Raw genomic sequence first — 20,647 nt, 5'->3', positions numbered from 1 at the left:
CTTATTTTAATTTATTGTAAGTTTTATTGTAAGTTTCCAGAGCTCTATTTATTCAATTAGTGATCTGTCAGTTTTTTAAATATCCTCTCTTACATTATGGTGTCCTACTCTAACTTGATTACAGTAACTAACTAAATAAGAGGACAAGAATGAACCATTTTCCCCCAAATAAGAAATGGTTGCATTACTATAAATACAAAATAATAACAAAAAAACTTTATTTGTCCTCAGTGGCAATTAAATTCACTATGTTGACAATAAGTCCCACTTAATGGCAGAACAGTCAAAGGAGGACACACAAACCAGATTTCTTTTAATGTGTATGCATATATTCAACATTTATTTAAGTTTAAATGTGGTTGCAATAACAACACAATAAATAGATCCTTAGTGATATCACAGACCAGCAGTTTGGATTTCACATGAAATAATACTCAGGAAGCATTCACAGTTACAACACTGAACAGCTACAGACAACACAGCTCATTTTAACAAGAAGCGGTAGTGAATAGATTAATATGTCAGGGTTCATGACAGTGGTGTGATACATTTGAAGTATTGCACATTCATGCACTACAAGCCTGTGTCTGATTCACATGGCATACATGAACACTTCTTCTCGATGTTAGTAGATCTGAATTTAGAGTTAGTGGTACGCCAGAGTGCAAAAACAGATCATCCCTTTTCCTCCCATTTGTATGTGAAACAGAGGCCGACCTTTTGCCTCCTGTAGTGGTGATGAAACGACATTCGGGAACATTTTTACATTTAAGAAATGTTTGATTACTCAGATCACTGCACAGCGTTGAGGGTCGGTTAATCCTGTAGTGCAAAGCGACTTCATGTCTCACTTTAACTGGCTTTGATTCTGAACTACAAACACAAATTAAATTTAAAGGCATCAATTTGCTGAACAGTTATTTCTAGTGCTTGTTGGGTCAAATCAGAACAGAAACATTTAATCAAAATTATCATTATTATTATTAACACAACATTTCAGTCAAAGTACAACTATTAAAAAAAAACAAAAACAAATGAAACTGAGAGTTCTTTGCAAAAACAATGTAAAAATAAAAGTTCTAGAATATTATTTAAAATATGACAAACTCACAGCAAATAGAAATTTAAAATAGATCTTATTTGGTCATTCAAAAATGTTTCCTGGCATTAAAACTTCTTTTGGATTGTACACAGGGATTGTAAATGTTACACGATGAGGAAATTAAATAGGATATTCTCATTCAGGTTCTCCAAAACTCAAAATGTGAGAACCAGACAGCCTTCAGAGGAAGTTAAACACTCCCTTTGTAAACAATTAGAAACAGTTCCTCCAGTGAAACTTATATTCCATTGTGATAGATTTAAAAAAATATCCCTAGATTCGATTTCCTTCAAGGTAAAAAAAAAAAAAATCATTGTAATAAAAATTATTATCCAAACTCCTTCAATACATAATCCTGTACATTCCCAAACCCACATTTCACACCCACCATTATTACCGCACCAAAACACCTACAGCAACATGGGACACCTTCTTTCACAGACACTTAATATCAGCTCTTTTGGGGGCAACATCAGGGGCTTTCTCCCTCACTCTCATCTCATAAGCTTTTGGTGCTAAGGCAGTCTGCATGCTGGGAAAGCTGGAGGCGTTGTCGGATATCTAAGGCAGCTAATGAACTGAGAGCAACAACATTTTCCCACGCAGGGGGGAACTGACAAACCTACCTGCAGTAAACCCACATCAAAAACAGGCCACAGAATGCTTTCAATTCTGTTTTCAGTCAACTGTCTTTTAGTGTCATTGTGGAGTGGCTAGGTTTGCCTCCACGTGGTGCAGAACAGGCTCTGTGTTGGGGGTGTCGGGGCGTTTGGAGTGGAGGGTGAATGTAGAAGTAGCTGGAGCAGATGGAGCTACTCAAAGGTCCAAACCTCCAGACTGTGGATGTTGAAGTCCTGCTGGGTGGAGAGCGGCTGGTTGTTGAAGGTGGCGCATTTTGTGGTGGTACCTCTGTACAGCTCAGCATCTAGCCACAGACCAATCTGGCCACTAAAGAAGGGACAAAGTTAGAAATCAGGGGGGGTTTCATGAGAATGAATAAAAAGATTTTGGTGTTTGCAGTGCAGCTGTTAAATCTACTCACCCTCCTCCTCCCATCTGCAGAGAATCAGTATATCCCTTCACAAAGTAAGAATTCTCCCCCGTCCAGCGGTACACCTGAATAAAAGACAGCAGGATTGGTCAGTAATGAAGCTAAAAAAAAAAAAAAAAAATCATCATGAGCTCTTTGAACCACTTAGAAAAACAAACCTTGATCTCAGGACAGAAGCTGTAGAGGAACGTCTCTCCTGTGCCGTAGCAGTGTTCGCTCACTCTGAACGGATGAGTGGAGAACGCTCCAAATAACTGTGATAAAAGTCAGATTCAAATTGTACCACCATTTACTGGAAACAAATCAACAACAATCATTAAACAGTTTTAGTCAGCAGCTAAAACCTCTGTGTGAACCAAACGTAAAAAGAACAATGTGGCAGAACAAGGCGGTAATAAAAGGAGGATTAAGGCCTTGAGTTGGTACAAAGGGCAGTTTCCTGATTCCTAAAAAGGAAACACAATTACATTTGTTTAACTATGAATGTAATGTGTGATGGTTAAGTCTTTCATTACATGCCTGTACTGTTTGGTTCTGATTCCTGCTTAGATTCTTCTGATTTAATTTACAAAATACATTTTCCAATGTCACTATCTCAAACTACTAGTACAGTGCTTCCCAAAGACACCTCAGGCCCTAAAATGTAGTTTTTCTATCAGCTGTGGTAGAAACTACAGATTTACTCAAATTGACACTTATCTGCATAAAATTATATATTCTGTAATACTGCCTTAAGAACAAAATGGAATTTACATGTTTAAAATGCAAACAAAAACAAACTAAACAAACTTGTGAATGAGAAGAGCGTGATGGTCTGTCGCTACGGTCTGTCAAGATTTTATCTGCTCTGATCTAACCGGTCTAACCGATTCTAACGTAGCTGAATAAAATGCAGATCATCCTTGCTTTTGTTTCACTGGTCATTAAAAGTGTAAAGTGTGTTAATCCCATTTTTAACTTCAGGTCTTCCATAAAGTATCTACCTGGTTGTCCATGTCTTTGATGACCAGCAGCACAGGATTGTCGACGTCTGCCAGGCTCCTGTACAGAGTCTTCAGGCTGGTCCCGTGTCTCACTGTGCTGTAGGCCAGTCTCCAGTGGTAACCCTGCACACGAGCTGGCAGGCGACAGGCAAGCTGGGGGGGTGAGGACAGTTAGATTATTAGTCCAGATCACGAGTTTCATAGATTTCTGTTCAGTTAGCATCTACCTGCAAGTCACTGATTCTAGTGAAAATTCACCTTCTCAATGTGTGTGTCCTGCAGCAGATCACTGCTGTCACAGAGTATGGGCAGAGCATCCACAGACAAGTCCCCGTCACAGCTGCCGAAACTCTGCCTGCGCTTTGCCTCATCAATAGTGATGATCTAAAGAGCGAAACAAGCCAAGTTGATGAGAGAAATCCTGGACAAGTAGACTTAACTGCCTGCGTAAAAACACACGGGAGTTAATATGAAACACGGCGCTCACCTCCCAGCTGCAGGATGCGGGGTCACTGAAGAAGTTGTCGATCATGTCCAGCTCGTCTTTCTCCACGACAACGAAGCCCTGCTCTCGAGCCTCCTTCCCGTACACATCTGGAGAAGACTGGACAAAAAACGCATACAGATGGTCCACCCTGCAATACAAACACACACAAACAAATAAAAGTTAGAGGCCCAAAGACATTGTGTTATTATACATGAAATCCTTTGATTTGTTAAGTACACTTAAGAGTTGAGTGCTGCTCTACGGCTTCGACTGATGCCCAAAGAGAACCCTGATCAGAAGACCATTATCATGTTTATAGCGGTATTCTTTTATTACAAGAGCATCTGCATGTGTCTGTGTATATAACATTTATTTTCTCTTTGCTAAAAACCTCAAATCTCAAAAACTAGTGTCCTCCCCTGTTCTGTTATATCTAACCATCCCCCTCACCTCTCCTGCGGCACAGCAAACCAGTACTCTGGTTGTTTACCCCGCCCCCCAAACGAGAGGGCGGGACTGGAAGTCATCCCAGAGGCGAAGGACTTCCTCATTGGCTTTCCTACTTTGAAGCAGAGGAACATTGGTGGGATTTTACTTCTGTCCTCGGATGAGAGGAGCATGTCTGTCGAGGAAAACAAATCCAGAAAAGAGAGATTGGTAAGCATTCAATCACAAGAACTGCGGCACTCTACCTACAGGTTTTACTATGTAGTTGATGATCCCCTGCCTTCTATTGGAGCCTGCATCCTCTCAAGCAGCCAAGACTTCACTTCTGCCTCGTAGCTCTTCTTCCGTCTCTCCTCCTCGCTGAGTTCAGAGCCTCCTGCTTGTCTGTCTGGGTTTGGTCTGGTCAGGCTGAAGTCCCCACAAACCTCTGCAGCCTCCTCCCCCAGACTCAACCTCCTGCTTTGGTCCTCTGGTGCTGTGATTATTTTATCATGTGCACTGTTTAGCAGCTCTTCGGTCCCTTTAGGTTTCATATCTTTGGTTTTAGTTACCTCCCGACTTGTAGGTTTACCAAGTGGGTCACCCTGATTTGCGATCTCTAAAGAGGATTGTGTTGACTCGCCGTCCTCAACGGAGCTGTTCTGAGCCACGCCCTCGTCCTCTTCATCATCCAGCTTCCCTTTAGTTTGACAAAGCATTGACTTGCCCTGAGTGTCTCCTCGGCCCGGGCAGATTGGCCCCAGTGAGTCACTGCTGACAATGTTGAGGGTTTTAGAGGACATCCCCTCTGAGTCTTCAGTGCTCCCATTCACAGTGGGCTCCAAGTCTGTGAAGCCTTCGTCTGACGGAGACTTCTCTGTCTGCTCGCCCTCTGTGCTCCCTGGAAAGAGACATTGTCATGATCAGCGCATCAATGAAATACTTCTTTCTACTTTCAAATGAGAGAAAAAATGCCCATCAATACATCCAATCACAGAAGTAACAAAAATGAAAACCCAGAGGTTTTATTAGCGAAATATCAACACTGAATTAGCGTTACCAGTATCTGAGAGGGTCGATTCGATGTCGTCCAAGACGATTGGTCGCTTCTTATTGAGAGCTTCGTAGCGGCTGAAGGGGTTCAGATCTCGCTCTGACGGCAGTTGCTCCCACTCGCCGGGCCTGTACACAGGACACAAATCCTGGGGTAGGTCTCTGTGGGGGTGGGGGGGGGGGGGTGCCACACATACCGCACGGCAAACGAGGATGAAAATGAAAAGGGAACAAACAAAAAAAAAAAAGCCCAACAGAAATTATAAATGACCACAATGATAGAAATAAAACTTAAAAAGACAACATAAGTTATGATTGAAAATGAATGAAATCATAATAATTAACAGAAGACCAATACAAGAAAAAAATGTAATGAAAAATTGAAACAAGTGCAATCTGAAACGTAGATAAAGACAAGCTCCAGCAGACAAAACGGTACTGCATGAATAAATATAACAAGATGTAGCAGAGGTTCTGGAAACAAAATGACCTTTAAAACTGTTTTATTCATGAAGACAAAAAGAGCAATAGAGGCTGGAAGGAGGAATGAGACAGGAGGAGCGAGAGCCAAGGACTGAAAGAAGAACGGTTGGAGAATGAAGTGAGACGGTCAGGAGTTCTTACGACGGCAGAGCATCTTTGAGCTTCATGCGGGACACGTCGTCGTACAACGCCACGGAGACGACCTCCTCCATGGGGCAGATCAGGCCGTACTCCTCGCACCCGTTCTCGATCACCAGGGGGTCGGACTTGTGGGGGTCGAACATGATGTTGTTGGGGGTCACAATCAGCACGCCTCCCACCACTCCCTGCAACAACAAAGCAAACGCGCCGAGGCACAAAAGCGCTGAGTGGACACCAAGCGAAGGTAAAAACAATCAGAATACATTAGTGGTACCTACTTGATCATATAAAAGTAGGATTTATACATCAATAAACTGATATTGATTACTATGTAATAGCATATGTATTTATTGAGAGATGGTTAAAATATGAAGGGTCTAAGATCTTATAAAATACAATATCAGGGCACAGATGTCCTAGAGGTTAGGCCACGCCCCTTTCTCCACTCTCTCTCTCTCTCTCCTTGACGTCCAACTCTATCCACTGTCCTGCCCAAATAAAGCCCAAAAAAAACAGTTTGTTCCATCTATCAAGGAGTGAACCATTTCTCACACATACAAAGAACGTGAAAGAACGCAAACATACACATTAAAAAAGTAGAAGCTATGTGCACAATTATTATTATTTTTTTTTACTTCTACTTTTTACCATACCACACTTCTTCTGGCAGTACCCTGAGAAACAATAAATACCTGGTATTCAAATATTTGTCAATGTGTCCATACCATGCCATCAGTGAAATATTTGCAGCTCATCTTAATGAATTTAACCGTTGCCGGGCTCTCGTCTTCTGAGTTTGGAGAGAGCTCACGCCTGATGGAGGTTGCTGACGTGCCATTTGAAACGTCGCCCTGAGGACAGGAGAAGACAGAGAACTGCATGAGGCGCCTGCTTTAACAAACTTTGTTTGGAAGAATATGAACACCGTAAGCCTTCAGTTCTAATCTTCATTTTAGGTCAACAGAGGCAGAACGTGTTCTTCAATTAACTTCAAAATGCAGGTAGATTTGATTTACTTTAATTTGTTAAATATTCAGTGTCAAATAATGAAACGGTATTGCATTCAAATTCAACAGAAAAGTACAAGAGAGTCAGATTGACACAGATTCTGCTTGTAATTTAAAGGGCTTTATTAACTGCAGGTGAATATATAACTAATACAATGCTTACTGATATGATTCATGAAATGACCTCACTATATCATCAGACATTAAGGAAACATGCTATGTTGAAGTGCTGGCTTCTCTGACAAAGGCGCAGCAGCCAGTGTGTCCTCCTAAGTTAAGATTCCAGTGATGGTTTGTTTTTGTTTTGACTAGAGAAGTAGGCGGTTTTAAGGACTGAGGTTGAATTTAGACTGCAGTACCCATTTTAAACGCTAGGTGTCAGAGTAACCCATTGCTCCTTTAAATGTTTTTCGATCAAGTTAGAGTAGCAGAGTTTAAGAGAAATAAAAATATAGAGCATTTAAAGCATCAGAGTCACATATTGACTTAGATAGTTGTCTTACAGATGCATTAGTCAATGGAAAGAAAATGTTAAATTTTCTAAATGAAAGTTTAAAACTTTAGTAAACAAAGGACTATTCATTGGTTCTAGAGGAGTTTTTTGTTATATTTGTAAACTTTATGAATGTCAGTTCAGTTTGAGTCCTTTTCTAGAAATGTGTCCCTAAAAGACTTCTGTAAACTCCTCTATAAAGCCATTTAGTCAAAGTGTCATAATGGATCCTTTCATACTTACATGTGATGCTTTCTCTGAAGGAACATTTGTAAGGGAGGGATCGGCTGAACTCGCAGACTTCAGGTCAGCTTCTGACTGGTTTGTGTCGGGGACAAACAGCTTCTGTAAGGACGTAGATTTAAAAAGTCAGTGGTGAGTCAGTGGGAGATGTATCAGAAGCAGATGTTTGCATTAGTGGCGGGGTTCTCACCTGACCAGTGTAAACACTGCGGGTAAAGAGCTTGTTGAGCTGCACCAGTTTATTTGGGGTGATGTTGAACTTGAGTGCGATACTGTTGAGGGAATCATCGGGTCCCACCTGTAACAAGACGTGAACTCCTCCGTCAAAAGGGTCTTTAAAGACGTTTAAGAAAGAGACAGTCAAACTACAACAGGTTTCAAACAAAGAGAGGGAGTCGCAGGCTGATTCATGATATGATAAGATACAGCTATTAGGGGTGCAGAAATGCAAAGTTTTCTCTAATCGAATCGTTTTGTAGTTCTTTTTTTTCTTTCTGTGATTCTTTTCCCCCACGGGAGGCCCCGCCCCCAACTATGACGCAATGCCGACTGTATCTATTGATTAATTTGAATCTTCGGGATTTTAATAATTGTTAGTAAGATGGCTTTGTATTAACATTCAAATATGAAATTTCTTACTTCAACAGACAGCACACCTCAAATAAAAATTCAAACAGACGTGTTATGAGCGTTTTAACACTTTATTATTATAATTAGAGCAGTGAGTGTGGCGAGCGGACGTGCAGACATCAGTGCGCACTCATCGCACGTTGAAGCTGTTTTGACAGCAACATTCTGTTAACAGAGACTACAGTCTGCAGTGTAGAGCACACTTTACTCTGGTAAACGAAGTTACAATAGAACAGGTGAACGATTTAAGTGTCTGTCTGTTTCATCTTTCTCCTCTGTACGTAATGACACACTCGCTCAATCTCGCTCATCTGTCCGCTATGAGCTATTTCTCCCTATAAGGTTGTTCCGTTTTGTAGTTATTAAAAGAATAATCATCTAAAATTCCAAAATATAGGAAAACATCTAGTTATGCTGCTCTGTCCTGAATGATCAAACGTCATTGGTTTAGCGGAGTAAAGCGGTAATCGCAAAGTGAAAGTCCTTCTTTTTCTGTGGACTAAAAAGACAATTTGAACTGAACTTCCGTAGATCATATTGCATATTTCATTTGTTTGGGACTTTTTGTTCATTGTGAATTCATAGGGGGGTTCAATAAAGGGATGTTTTTGTTAGGGTAGCAGCGTACGGAGCCTTCATCAGCGCTTTGTTTGTCATCTATTTTCTTTTTGCGCTCGTGCTCCTTTTCTTCTGTTTTGAATTAGGCCTATCCTAGAACCCACAATGCAACAAGAAACATTTACAAAAATGTGGACGACAAAACGATTATCGATTACATTTTTTTTGTAACCGATTATTATTTAATGAACGAGAACTCGTTTGCACCCGTAACAGCTATAGTTTATATACTGCAAGACGATCATACTATAACACATCATGATACTTGTCTAACTGAAGAATATAAAATGCCATTAAACAGATAAAGGGAAGGATTAATGTATTTATTTACTGAACTGTGGTGTCAGTTTAACCTCTTGATCTGCTTCATCTCTTTACTTCTTCCTCGCTGTCCAACATGTAATGATCAACATATCTGGAGGAGGACCCCCAGGCCTCTTTTCATTGGACAGCTCTCTTTTTTAAAAATTTTTGGACAGGACACTTTTATTTGAGTAGTCACACAGGTTTTAAAATGAGAATTGTTCTTCTTTCAATTCCTAACATTTCTTGTAAGAGTGTTTAGATAAGCCAATATGCACGTGTACCCGGGTACCACCTCGGCTTCATTTTTTTGTATTTATTTTTTTGGGCTTTTCGTGACTTTATTGTAGAGATAGGACAGTGAGTAGGGTCGGGGAAATCAGGGAGAGATAGAGAGGGGAATGACGTTCAGGAAAGGAGCCACAGGCCGGATTTGAACATGGGCTGACCGCTTGGAGGACCGCAGCCTCCACACATGGGACGCGAGCACTAACCACTGCGCCACCAGCGCCCCACACCTCGGCTTCATTTTGATTCAGGAAAAAAACCTTGTCGATAGGATAATTGTATCACAAGAGCCAGGTTGACCATATATTGCCATATCAATATTTTGTCCCAACCCTAGTGCAAACTACAATCCCTACTTAGTAAGTCAATAGAGTCATTTCAAAGTATTATTGCTGTGGTTTTACTCACGGTGTACTCCACTGTCCCCGGCGGCCTCCTCTTCTCCCTCGTTGGCTGCTTATTACTCTTAGAGCCATTATCTATAAGAAAGAGAAAAAAAGTTGCAGACTGAGAACAGAAGAAAACACAAATATGCTCACGAGAAGAAAATGTACTTTGATGCTGCTCATCACAAACTTTGTATTTCTAAATGAATAATCCAGTACTTTTACGCTGCTGCAATAAACAATCCAAATGAACAAAAGCAGATGCAATAAAAGACGGCCCTCTGCATATCCTGTGTACTGCAGTACCAGTACCAGTACCAGCTTGTTTGTCCGATGTCATTACTCAGCCTTAAACACTGTCCCACACATGCTGAAGCAGTTATCTTAAAACACAAACAATATGACCCTTGTCGTGCTCAAGATCCACAGTCAGCACTTTCTTCTGGCCAAGAACACAGGAGCCATTCGCCTACCACTCCCCCGGCTGTGTAATTACACCCCTCCATAGAAACAGACAGAATGACTAAGCATAAGAAAGGCAGAGTGCAGCTGCATCAAAGACAAGACCACTGCCCCTTTACAATACTGATGATGACTAACTGAATTTATACTGCGCTGCCACAGCTGACATGCTATGAACTTAGCGGGAGATTTTAAGGAATTTAAGTTGAAAGAGCAAGGGGTTATATTTGTCTATTACACTGCAGAGCATCAGTTATATCAAGTGCTGCAGATAGCAACATAGTAGAATTTACACAGCTTGCTGACCAGCTGTATGCATAATGAGGGTCTGTTATCACTACTACCAACATGAACTACAAACAAACCTACAAACCAGAGATAGAAAATAGCAGATCAAACACATCACTCTGAGAGTTGATAATAATCTATGGTTCAATTGTGTTTTTTCGCAGGCAAATTTGAAACATGTAAAGATACACTACAATTACTTGCATGTTCTCCCTGTGCATGAGTGAGTCCCCTCTGGGTGCTCTGGCTTCTTCACACATTCTCTAGAAACATGCTTATTCTGTTAATTAGTGACTCTAAATTGCCAGTAGATGTGACTGACTGCCCCCCCCCCTCACCCAACTACAGCTGGGATATGCTCTAGCCCCCTGCGACCCCTAAGGGGATGAGCGGGTATAGATGATGGGTGGACGGATATACGTTCTATCATTGTGTAAGACTATGTTCAAGAGTTCAATCTTTGACAGTAAAGCAACTTTAATGTCAGCATTAACTGTAATACAGGACAGGATGAAGATTATGCAACTTCCTGTTTAAACTGCTGAGATTGTTCCCAACAAACAAGGACCCGTTTTCATTTTCCCTTCAGTTTCAACAGAGATATAAGAGAAGAGGAATTGTAACATTGACTGGAAAGACAACTTAAATCACATCTTGATTGTCTAAATATGTGAATCAAAGGACAAAAAAAAAAAACAACAACAACACAAGCCTGAATACCTCTGTAGTAGATGACTGAGCAGAATATTTCAGACCCCTCTGTGTATTGTGCGTAGCAGCAAGATGGTTACTTATTTTAGAAATTCAAAAATCCACTTCTGGTTTACAAAAGCATTAAATGGTACGGCACCTTGTTATCTTTCTGACCCGCTCACTGACTACAGCCCAATCAGATCCTTCAGATCAGCAGGTGATGTGTCTGCTGAATTCACCTGAAGTCAAAACTAAATCTGGTGAAGGAGTAGTCACCATGGTGACGATCTGTGGACCTGAGGTCTGTAGAAACTTTAGGTTTTTTATGAGCGGTCTGATGCCAAAAAGAAGCTTCTATGAGTGTATTTTAAATCGTATCATTTTCACATCTTAAAGAAAAAAAAAATCTTCTTTGAGGTTTTAATGCAGGTCTTGCCTGAACAAGCAGGAGGCCTCTCTGTTATCCTCTGAAGGTCCGTCTTCCTGTTGGGGTCGCTGTCATCCGGGATGTCTGGACAGGAAATGATCGTCGGGTTTGGCTCGTTCACATTCTTCTCCGATTGGTTCTGCTTGAGCTGTCTCCGCCTTTTCAGCCTGATGGTAAAACAGATGAGACGTATTATTCCCTTCTACTCATTAAAAAAAAGGTAATAAAGTTAATCTGACAACGAAGAGACAACGCACTGATGTCGGGATCAGGGTTCAATGAGCATGAACATGTGCACAGGAAAAGAGCGAGAACTATTCGAAGGCAAAAATTGATTTTTTTTTTTTTTTTTTTTAAAGTTGAAGTTGTCCTAAATAGTACGTAATGAAGAATTTGCATGATTAACAGAAAATGACACATCTTCGTATTTTATTGTCCTTAGGGGAATCTGAACACACAAACACACAGGCAGAATACAAAGACGAAGACTCATGTAAATCTCATAAACCTTTGATAAACCTGTTATATTAAATCACTTAAATCAATTAAAATCCATTTAACTGATTCAATACTCAAACTAAACAAGAGTCAGCTAGTTGTGAACTCAGGTCTTCAGTCCAGGTGCTGCTAAAGTTATGACACAAAGTCTAAACTTTTTTTCCCCCTATTTACTTTGCTGCATCAGCTGAGCTCTCCACTCCAACATCCCCCCCGCCCCCCCCCCTGTTCAATTATTAACAGTAGAGGGAGTGATGTAACGGCATCTTCAGCGCCAGTTGGGGTTCATTAAGGGGAGACACTGCAGTGCAGCCGAACCACGGGTTAGTGGTGCACTTAAGGATAATGCTTGCTGTGTGAGCCCCTCTGAAATCTAAAGTGTGGATCTCAGTATGTTAAGGAAAGATAAGAGCAAATTGATTTATCAAGAGCTGAGTGTTGGCCTGCACCGCCTGGGTCTGAGTAAGAATGAGGAAAAGTGAAAAGAGAAGCATTTTAAGTGTTCAAGAGCCTAAAAGGAAAGGTAAGAGTGGGTCGATAGAGCTGCAGACGGACAGAGTTCAGGCCCTGCCCACTTCAACTGATGCAGCTCACATCTGGCAGTGAGTTAAGGAATGTGCACGCATGTTCTCACCAGCACCTTTTTTCTTTCAAGCTCTCCTTTCACAAAGTATCTACATCACTTCATAGCCTTCACTACCGTAACCCTTCTTCTCCCCTCCTCTAACCTTGGATTCTGTAAGCAGTGAATCCATTCATTCACGGCGTCATGACAAAGACAGCGGATAAAGACATTCTGCACTCTCGCATGTGTTTTTACTTGCAACACTGGCTGAACTGCAGCACAAAGCAAACAACAACAGACACTACTTTGGAGAACAATATGAGCGGTGGACTGATATTAGACTGAAAGGCAGTGCAAAAGTATTTCAAAGATGCCATCATTACAACACAAAACAGATTATATGCAAGTATAAAAACATCGTAGTTCAGTGTTGTATCAACTGCATAATCAACAATAATGAATTTAATATTTATATAGTCGAGATGTTTTGACTCAACAGCAAACATGATGGTAAATCTCTAAAAGTGTATCTGAAGAGATACCTTTGATTCTGACCAGCTGAGAACTGTTTTGAAAAATGGCATGGTCCATCAGAATCAGAATCCTGATCCAAGCTTATTCATTCCCCTTTGTGGGTGCTGGTGTGTTTGTCTGATAGCTAACTATCTCACAACAATTATGTCAAACACGTGTGTCCTCACTGCTGGAAACTTGGCTACAACACGGGGTCCTGGGGGATGTTAAAATATTTCCGAAGGGTGGCTCAGTTCCTCAAAGAAAGATGGCAAAAGTGCTAGCTTTAACTCCTTCAAAATGTTTATTTCAAATATGGATGGAAACACATCTTTCTCAACAAAAAGGGCTTTAATGCCAGGTGCTGCTTCTCAACCAAGTGACCCAACAAATGCATCACAGTGTAAATATCTAGAGTTTAAAAGGGGCTATATGTAACTTTTTACATGTATAAAACGTTTTTTTAATCGGCCATTAATAAGCGAACGGTTAACTGATGTAAAAAAGTAGATGTTCACTGTCTATCTGTGTTGCCTGTATAATATTTTTCCCCGGGTCGTATTTTCCCGCGAAAGCTCCAGGAAGTGACATTTTATGCACGTTCTCAACGTCCTCCTCACTCCGCTTACAGAGATCAACAGTACAAACTCATCACACACTCCCAGTCTTCACCTGCACAGCCAGAGGCCGCCTTCCACACACTTCTATCCGCCCTAAGAGCTCTCAAAGGCGGACAAACTCATCACACACTCCTGCTCTCAGCCAGTGTCTGCAGAGACTGTCGTTTGTAGGATGGAGAATGAATACAGACACACAGACTCCTTCACAGACTTTCACATGTGTATGACCACTTACCTCCTCTGTAAACATTATGCCGGTAAATATCCAGTGTTTCGAGGCTGATTATGATGCTCGTTTGTGTACGTACGAGCACGTATGACGAACACGCGAGGGAGAGCGAGCAACAGGTTACTGGTGCGGTTCACCTAACGGCCATGCGGTATCACTACAAACGCAGTATTTCTGAAATTTACATATAGCCTCTTTAAATAATGTTAAGTCTATGCAGACAGGCTGAGCAGGAAAACCTAAATACAAACAAGTGCCTTACAAATATTGTCTCACATCATTAATTTGAAATGAGCCAGACAGACTTTTGCTTCAGTTGGCTTTCACAATAAAGTCAGCTCGACTTGCCCAACGCTTCAAAACAGCTAAACACTTCAGATTTTGCACATCTGTGTCCCAAGATTTCCCCTTTTCCTCTCACTGTGTTCACATCCTAGAGGGATAATAAAAGACAAGCATTTAAACTAAAAAAAAAACTATGTTGGCCTACTTTTTCCACATGGAAAATTGATCATGACTCAATCAGGGAAAGGATTTCCATAAAATCAGCTCTCTTTCTGTCCAAATACTGCACTGCACAAATATTAACAACCTTTTGACAGTGAAAGAACATTGAGCCAACAGACAAGCCGCTGATGACAGCAGCACTAATCCTTCACTCTTTATGGATCTTTTTTTTTTTTTTTTTTTGGCAAGACTAATTGATCTCCGGGAAACAGATTTTTCAAAGGTGACGTCATCAATTCCCAATATGATCTGGCTTTCTTAACTTCAGAGTTGCCACGAGCTTCTTGGTGTCCTCAAACACTTTGCGAGGCCTGCCCCGGAGGATAAGGGTGTTCTTTCTATTTCAAGTCTTATCGAAAGTATTAACTGTTCATTTCGTGCATTTTGAAATTTCAGTTATCTTCTTCGAGCAGACTTGTTTGGTAAAGTTGCTTCTTTTTTCAAAATGCAATCCCCCCCCCCCCCAAGAAACTGGCTGACCATTGGTTGAACCTTGAATATACATTTCACTTCAAAGTACACACCTGAATTAAATGTTTTTTTTTTCAATTTCTACAAAACATATTGTAAGCTGTTATATTAAGGAACTCAATACTTGCACTAATTTTGTGTTTTGACTTTAGACTTGACACCAGAGCGGAGATATATTTATTCTTTTTGTTGAGCGTTTTGTTGTTATTACATTTAGCGGGTTCACTGGTGAAAAAGGACAAAACATGAATAAGAACATAATGGGCTTATACTTGTCATTGTCACAGTACTGCACAAATGTGCCTCACATTGGCCTTCGCTTTATTTGTCAGGAAGCGAGGCAGTATGTGGTACAGCTGGTACATGTTATAGCAGTGGCTGTGTTGAGAGATAAGGCTGTTTTGCTTCCTGAGTTTTCACTCTCTTTCCATACAGACGCCAAATTGTTATTGGTCTTTGCAGTAATGGAAGTCGGAATGAGTCTTTATCCAGCAACTTTTCTCTGCTTTTTTTTTTTTTTTGCTGCTCATTTTCTCCCACCTCTACCTCGGCTGAGACTCGGAGGCCTGAAACCCATTAAAATTCAATGTACTGCCAAGGTAATCATTTCTCCCAATAATGAGACATTTCCAACATAAGCCAATCTGATTACTGAAACAAGACAAATTGCAGGTTCGTATCGGGCTGTCAGGAAAGCCTGGACAAGTAACCTGAGACATAATAAGAAACAATAAAGCCCATTAGGCTGCACTGAAGTACCACACAACATTTAGCACAAATGCACACTCAACAACTCCAGCTTTTCAGATTGTAGTAATCTACAGGCATTCAGTTTCACATAAGGCATTGTTTGCTTATTTTACAGCCTTAAACGAAGCACATGTTTCATTTTCATGTCTTTAAAGCAATACTTTAATGTTAATGTTTATTGGGAAGGGGAGGGAACAATAAACAGAAAATACACTCTGAACTGTGAGCTTTTCAGACATTTTCCATTGCATGTTACTACACCGGTTTAATCCCGCTGATTAAATATTTGTATTATATGTGTCATCATCGGTGCAGCAGACGTCAGAGCGAAAGCTGATCTCCGTCCTCAGTCGATGCACCGTGGCTGTGACAAACTTCTTTCCTCACATTTTCTCTTTTAATGTTTCACAATGCTGCCAAATCCAATTTGACACTCGACGCGATTCCAGTCGGTCAATTCTTGCTAGAACTCTCTGACGCAGGAGTGGGATTATGAGAAGCCGTATAAGCTGGGTGCAGCTCAGCCACAGGTGACTGAATGGTGCTGATCCAAGCAGGAATACATAATCATTATAAATAATAACCTAATGCACCTTGGCAGCAGAATATCAAGCTACAAATTAGAGTCGAGCACTATGGAAAAGCCACAGTGGCAATACAATGAAGCTCTGAGTAGTGCTTAATTATAAATGACGTGGCGCACTCCAGCATGTGATATACCTTTGCTGAATTAAATAGGTGTCATAAATATCACAGTTGCTTAACAACCTCCTTCCAACAGAAATATACCTGAACACAGACTTGTGTTCGTAAACTCCCACATTCAATAGTCATCTGTTGTCGAGCTTCAGGGTAAAAGGACATCTGGTTATTAGCTAGACAGCATTTTGGCACTGACCATCTCACATCCTGAATAATCAATTGAGGGGGAAACCTGACACTGTAAAAGCTTTGTAACATGAACACAGAAAGAACTGGGTCATGTGCTGACTCACAACAACAATATTAAAATGCAGAAACTCTGTGCAATATAGACTTGGATCGTCTAGGAACTAGAAGTTGCATACCAAGTCACTTTAGTCACTTTATCTTGTCATTCTCTGCAAATACTGTCTCAATTCTCAATTCCCTGCATAGTTAACTTCATCATTCATTTTGTACTTATATATACCCCCTGTTTTTATTTTTATTTATCTCATCTATTCTGTTAAATGTGTACTTTTGAGCTTTCTTGTCTGTGCTGCTGTAACGCCCGAATGTCCCCTCTGGGGATCAATAAAGTACTATCCTATCCTTGCTAAACATCTTTTCTGATGTTGATTCTGCAGATCAATTTTGCTTACAAGTTGTCTTTCTGTTTCTGCATATTGAAAGTGAAATATTGCTGTCAAACGTGAGCAGTTCGATGACATCCTGATATGTGTGTATAAGAATTCATCCTGTGGTCATTTCTCAGAGGTTTTTAATCAACATTTTTCCTTACAAATATAGAGGGTGACAAACTCATCCACAACAATGTTGATAAAACAAGCATAATGTTGGAGCTTAACATCAGATATACTGCATGAGAATTACCCAAATGAAATGCAAATGATGCAAATGTCAAAAGAAAAACATACACAGAGTCTCTTACCTTGCAAAATATCCCGGCTTCCTGTCTCTCTTCTCCATCAGGATAGGCGCCTAGATCTGCATGCAGTCAAGCGTGTCCATATAAACATCCACCCTTTTTTTTTTACACACCCAACACCCAAATTTGAGGAGAAGACCACCACTCACGTGTCTCTTGTCCTGCGGGAGGAAGACATAAGCGAGTTAGGTGAGCAGGCTGCCTCCTCGCTCAGCAACACTCACTTGAATGTAAAATCCCAATAAAGTGATGGAGAAGAGCCTTAAGTGGATAGCGATGAAAGCATCCTATAATAAGCACGTCAGGCCACTCAGCTGACAATGGCCGACCGAACAGGGTGGAAAATGCTCCACTCCGCCTTAGATACACACATCTGCTACCAGTAAAGACACAGTAAATATGTTTTATATTATATAATTCGACATGCAACAGTCGGTCTATTATTAGCCCATCCTACTGTGGCTACAAGGAACAGCTAGCTGTAACATTACGAGATTACATGGAGAAACGTAGCTCTCGATTACACACGCCTCATGTCACGAAACAAAAACAAGACTGTGTCGACGTATGCACGGGTTGCCTGAGAGGAAATGAAAGGACAAACGCTAATCTTTAAAGGAAAGGCTAAATTACTTAAAACACAGCGTCACCCCACCTTGCTACTTTCTTCAGTCTGCAGCTTGCTCAATGTCTCTTCTGTTGGTGCAGCACTAACAAATACAACAAAACAAAAAAAACACACATGCACTGATTTAAAATCACTGAGTGTGTATGCCAGGTTAAACAAACACAAGCACAGTGAACAAGGTCCAAGTCTTTCACTTGGCTTCACAGGTATGCTATCGGCGCTAGTTAGCCACTTTGTTTACAGGACAATAGCAACCTGGAGGATGTGTTAAGGCTATTGTTTTTTGTCCAGTCACCAGTCTGTTTCCCTTTAAGAGGCGCAATAAGTGTGTATGTAGGGTTACCTCGAGCTGGTGTCAAACACTGCCGCGCACCGACCTATTCAAAACGTCTTAGTTAATGTAAAGCAGGTAGCTGAAATCGTCCACATACCTTGCGTGCATCCTCCTCAGCTTATGTTGAAAATGAAAGCCTGCACCTACTACGCCCCCTGCTGTCCTGTGCACATGTTAAAAACACAAATGAGATTTAGTAGCGCGCTTATATCCTGATAGCAATGATAGCTTAACCTGGCTGTGAAACTCAGTTCAGTCATATATTTTACAGCATGGTTTATAATTATAAACCACTGAACTATCAAATAATGAACCTCTATGTACAAATATGTTGATAAAACTATGACACATAACCTTCCCTGGTGGTCTAGTGGTTAGGATTCGGCGCTCTCACCGCCGCGGCCCGGGTTCGATTCCCGGTCAGGGAACTCCCTTTTTGGTACACCGCCTTTAAGATTGATAGTCCACATTGTGACAGCATGCTGCTCAGGAGAGGAACACTTCCAGTCGCAGCAAAAACAACTCACAGTGTTCAGGTAGGCCACTGAAGTCTTCAAACTCGATTTTAGTTGTATTAATTATTTTAATTTCAGATTATGGAATAGACATACCTTTTTTTTCAAATCTACTAACTTGTTGTAGCCTACTGGAAATATCAACATAAGCTTAATTACTCGATTTTCTGTTCATATTTCTTGTTTTATCATAGGCTTTTATGCAAACTATAGCCTACTAAAAGTTTATACGAAATGCGTAAAAATCAGTAGCCTACTAACTATAGACTCTTAATATTAGGTCGACCAATAACAAATATTTCGGCCTTAACTTTTACATGCACCTGTCGGCACTTAATAAGACTATTTTTAAATTGTTTTACTGCCATCTCCTGAAAACCTGATTTTTAAACTGTACCCGCTAGGTGGCGACCGTTCACAACAAATGTCACTAGAAACATGGGTCTGCAGAGTCTGCAGGAGGTCATGTTGCATGAAATAGGTAGCAAACACCATATTTAAAAGATGTTGCATTTTAAAATATAATCATATAAAACCCTGCAACTATCATGAGCTATTTTTGAATTGATAGATTTACATCGTAAACAGCCTCTGTTGGATGAATCAAGAAATAATGTTAACTTCAGCAGCTTAAACTGAGATGACTGAAGTAAGGGGAGATGACATTTTTTTTTATCTCTGAAACGTTTATTTTGTTTAATATATTCAGTTTGCATGCAACAATTCAAGCTAAGAAATGACTTAAGAGTTCTAAAATGAAATCGAATGTTATTACATGTTAATGTAACGCCGTTTATAATCACACCTTCCAATAAAGCTTAGACCCTATTTGAAGTTAACCTGTTTGAGATAGAGAGCTTTGAGACGGAGATAACGTGTGTTTGTGGAACTCGGGTCCCAGAGAGCCCTCCTAGGTGGGGAGAGACAGAGACCCCGTCTGCAGACCCTCTGATTGGACAAGGCAGCGGTTAACCAGTTCCTGGCCGGGGACATGTATCTTGGCAGTTATTTTGACAGGCGCTATCGTTGTGAGAGAGGAGATAAGTTGTCTTAGGGATCGCCATGGCGCCGGTATGTCCCTCCTCCGTCCTGTTCAGACTCTCCTCAACCCCTTTTGCAACCCCTCCTTCTTCTCTCCCTGCACTGCTTGGAGCAAAGGATTGTGGGGGACTGTTTGGTTGGGAGCAGGGTTTTTGTTGGCAGGAACCCTTGGATCTGGGTATCATCGACTGCCTTATATACCACCACAGAAAGCTTCATGTGACAAATAATAGAACACAACATGAGCCGCAAATGCCACTGCTCTTCTTTTCCTTTCTTAACTTCAAATTTTGTATCTTGACTTCTTGTATTACAATGTATCCTTGAATATTCCTACTTTTTCTTCCTGGTATAGTACAATCCTACCTTTGGGAACACAACAACAAACAGGAAATCACACAAAGGCGAACAGAGACACAGTTTGGCAGAATTTGAAGCACTATATGATGAGCTACAGTAAACTTTGGGCTTTTTACCGAGTAATGTTTTCAACATGTTTTTCTCAGAGAGGGCTTTAATAACTGAGTAAGTCCATCAAACATTTATTGTCCCTGCTCTTCCTGTAATATACAGCACATATGTAGTCTCATTTCAGCCTCTGATATTAGATTTATTTATAGCACTGTCCAATCTTAGCACACAAACATCATGGTTGCATTAGAACTTCTATTTTTTTGCATTAATAAAATACTATACATGGGTATTTGGTTCATCTTAAAACAGACACACACACACACACACACACACACACACACACAAACACAAACACTCTCACACAAGCA

The 20,647-nt window shown here is 40.7% G+C and overlaps 1 protein-coding gene and 1 non-coding gene across 6 annotated transcripts; one reads left to right on the top strand and one right to left on the bottom strand.

Moving 5' to 3' along the window:
* Positions 1–307: 307 nt before the first annotated feature.
* ncoa7b (nuclear receptor coactivator 7b) lies at positions 308–18,429 on the bottom strand. Of its 5 annotated transcripts, none has more exons than XM_029279977.2 (17): positions 18,407–18,429; positions 17,351–17,508; positions 11,574–11,731; positions 9,717–9,787; positions 7,660–7,767; positions 7,470–7,571; positions 6,452–6,577; positions 5,727–5,911; positions 5,110–5,264; positions 4,351–4,950; positions 4,074–4,245; positions 3,624–3,771; positions 3,395–3,520; positions 3,137–3,289; positions 2,312–2,407; positions 2,145–2,218; positions 308–2,050 (listed from the first exon to the last, which is right to left on the bottom strand). In XM_029279977.2, exons 2-17 carry the CDS (start codon positions 17,386–17,388, stop codon positions 1,915–1,917), a joined length of 2,448 nt encoding a protein of 815 aa, XP_029135810.1. In that variant the 5' UTR covers positions 17,389–17,508; positions 18,407–18,429; the 3' UTR covers positions 308–1,914. The 5 variants fall into 5 exon arrangements, with proteins under 5 accessions (XP_029135810.1, XP_020503069.1, XP_065820135.1 ...); XM_020647413.3 differs by lacking the exon at positions 18,407–18,429 and adding an exon at positions 18,003–18,201; XM_065964063.1 differs by lacking the exon at positions 18,407–18,429 and having other exon boundaries at positions 17,351–17,406; positions 17,497–17,698.
* A 236-nt stretch (positions 18,430–18,665) lies between these two features.
* trnae-cuc (transfer RNA glutamic acid (anticodon CUC)) lies at positions 18,666–18,737 on the top strand. Its single transcript has one exon. It is a non-coding gene; the product is annotated as a tRNA-Glu (tRNA).
* The last annotated feature ends 1,910 nt before the right edge of the window (positions 18,738–20,647 follow it).

This window comes from Labrus bergylta, chromosome 15, assembly GCF_963930695.1.
Source record: "Labrus bergylta chromosome 15, fLabBer1.1, whole genome shotgun sequence".
Taxonomy (NCBI): Eukaryota; Metazoa; Chordata; class Actinopteri; order Labriformes; family Labridae; genus Labrus; species Labrus bergylta.
The sequence above is the reverse complement of the archived record's forward strand: the minus strand, read 5'-3'. Positions and strand labels throughout refer to the sequence as shown.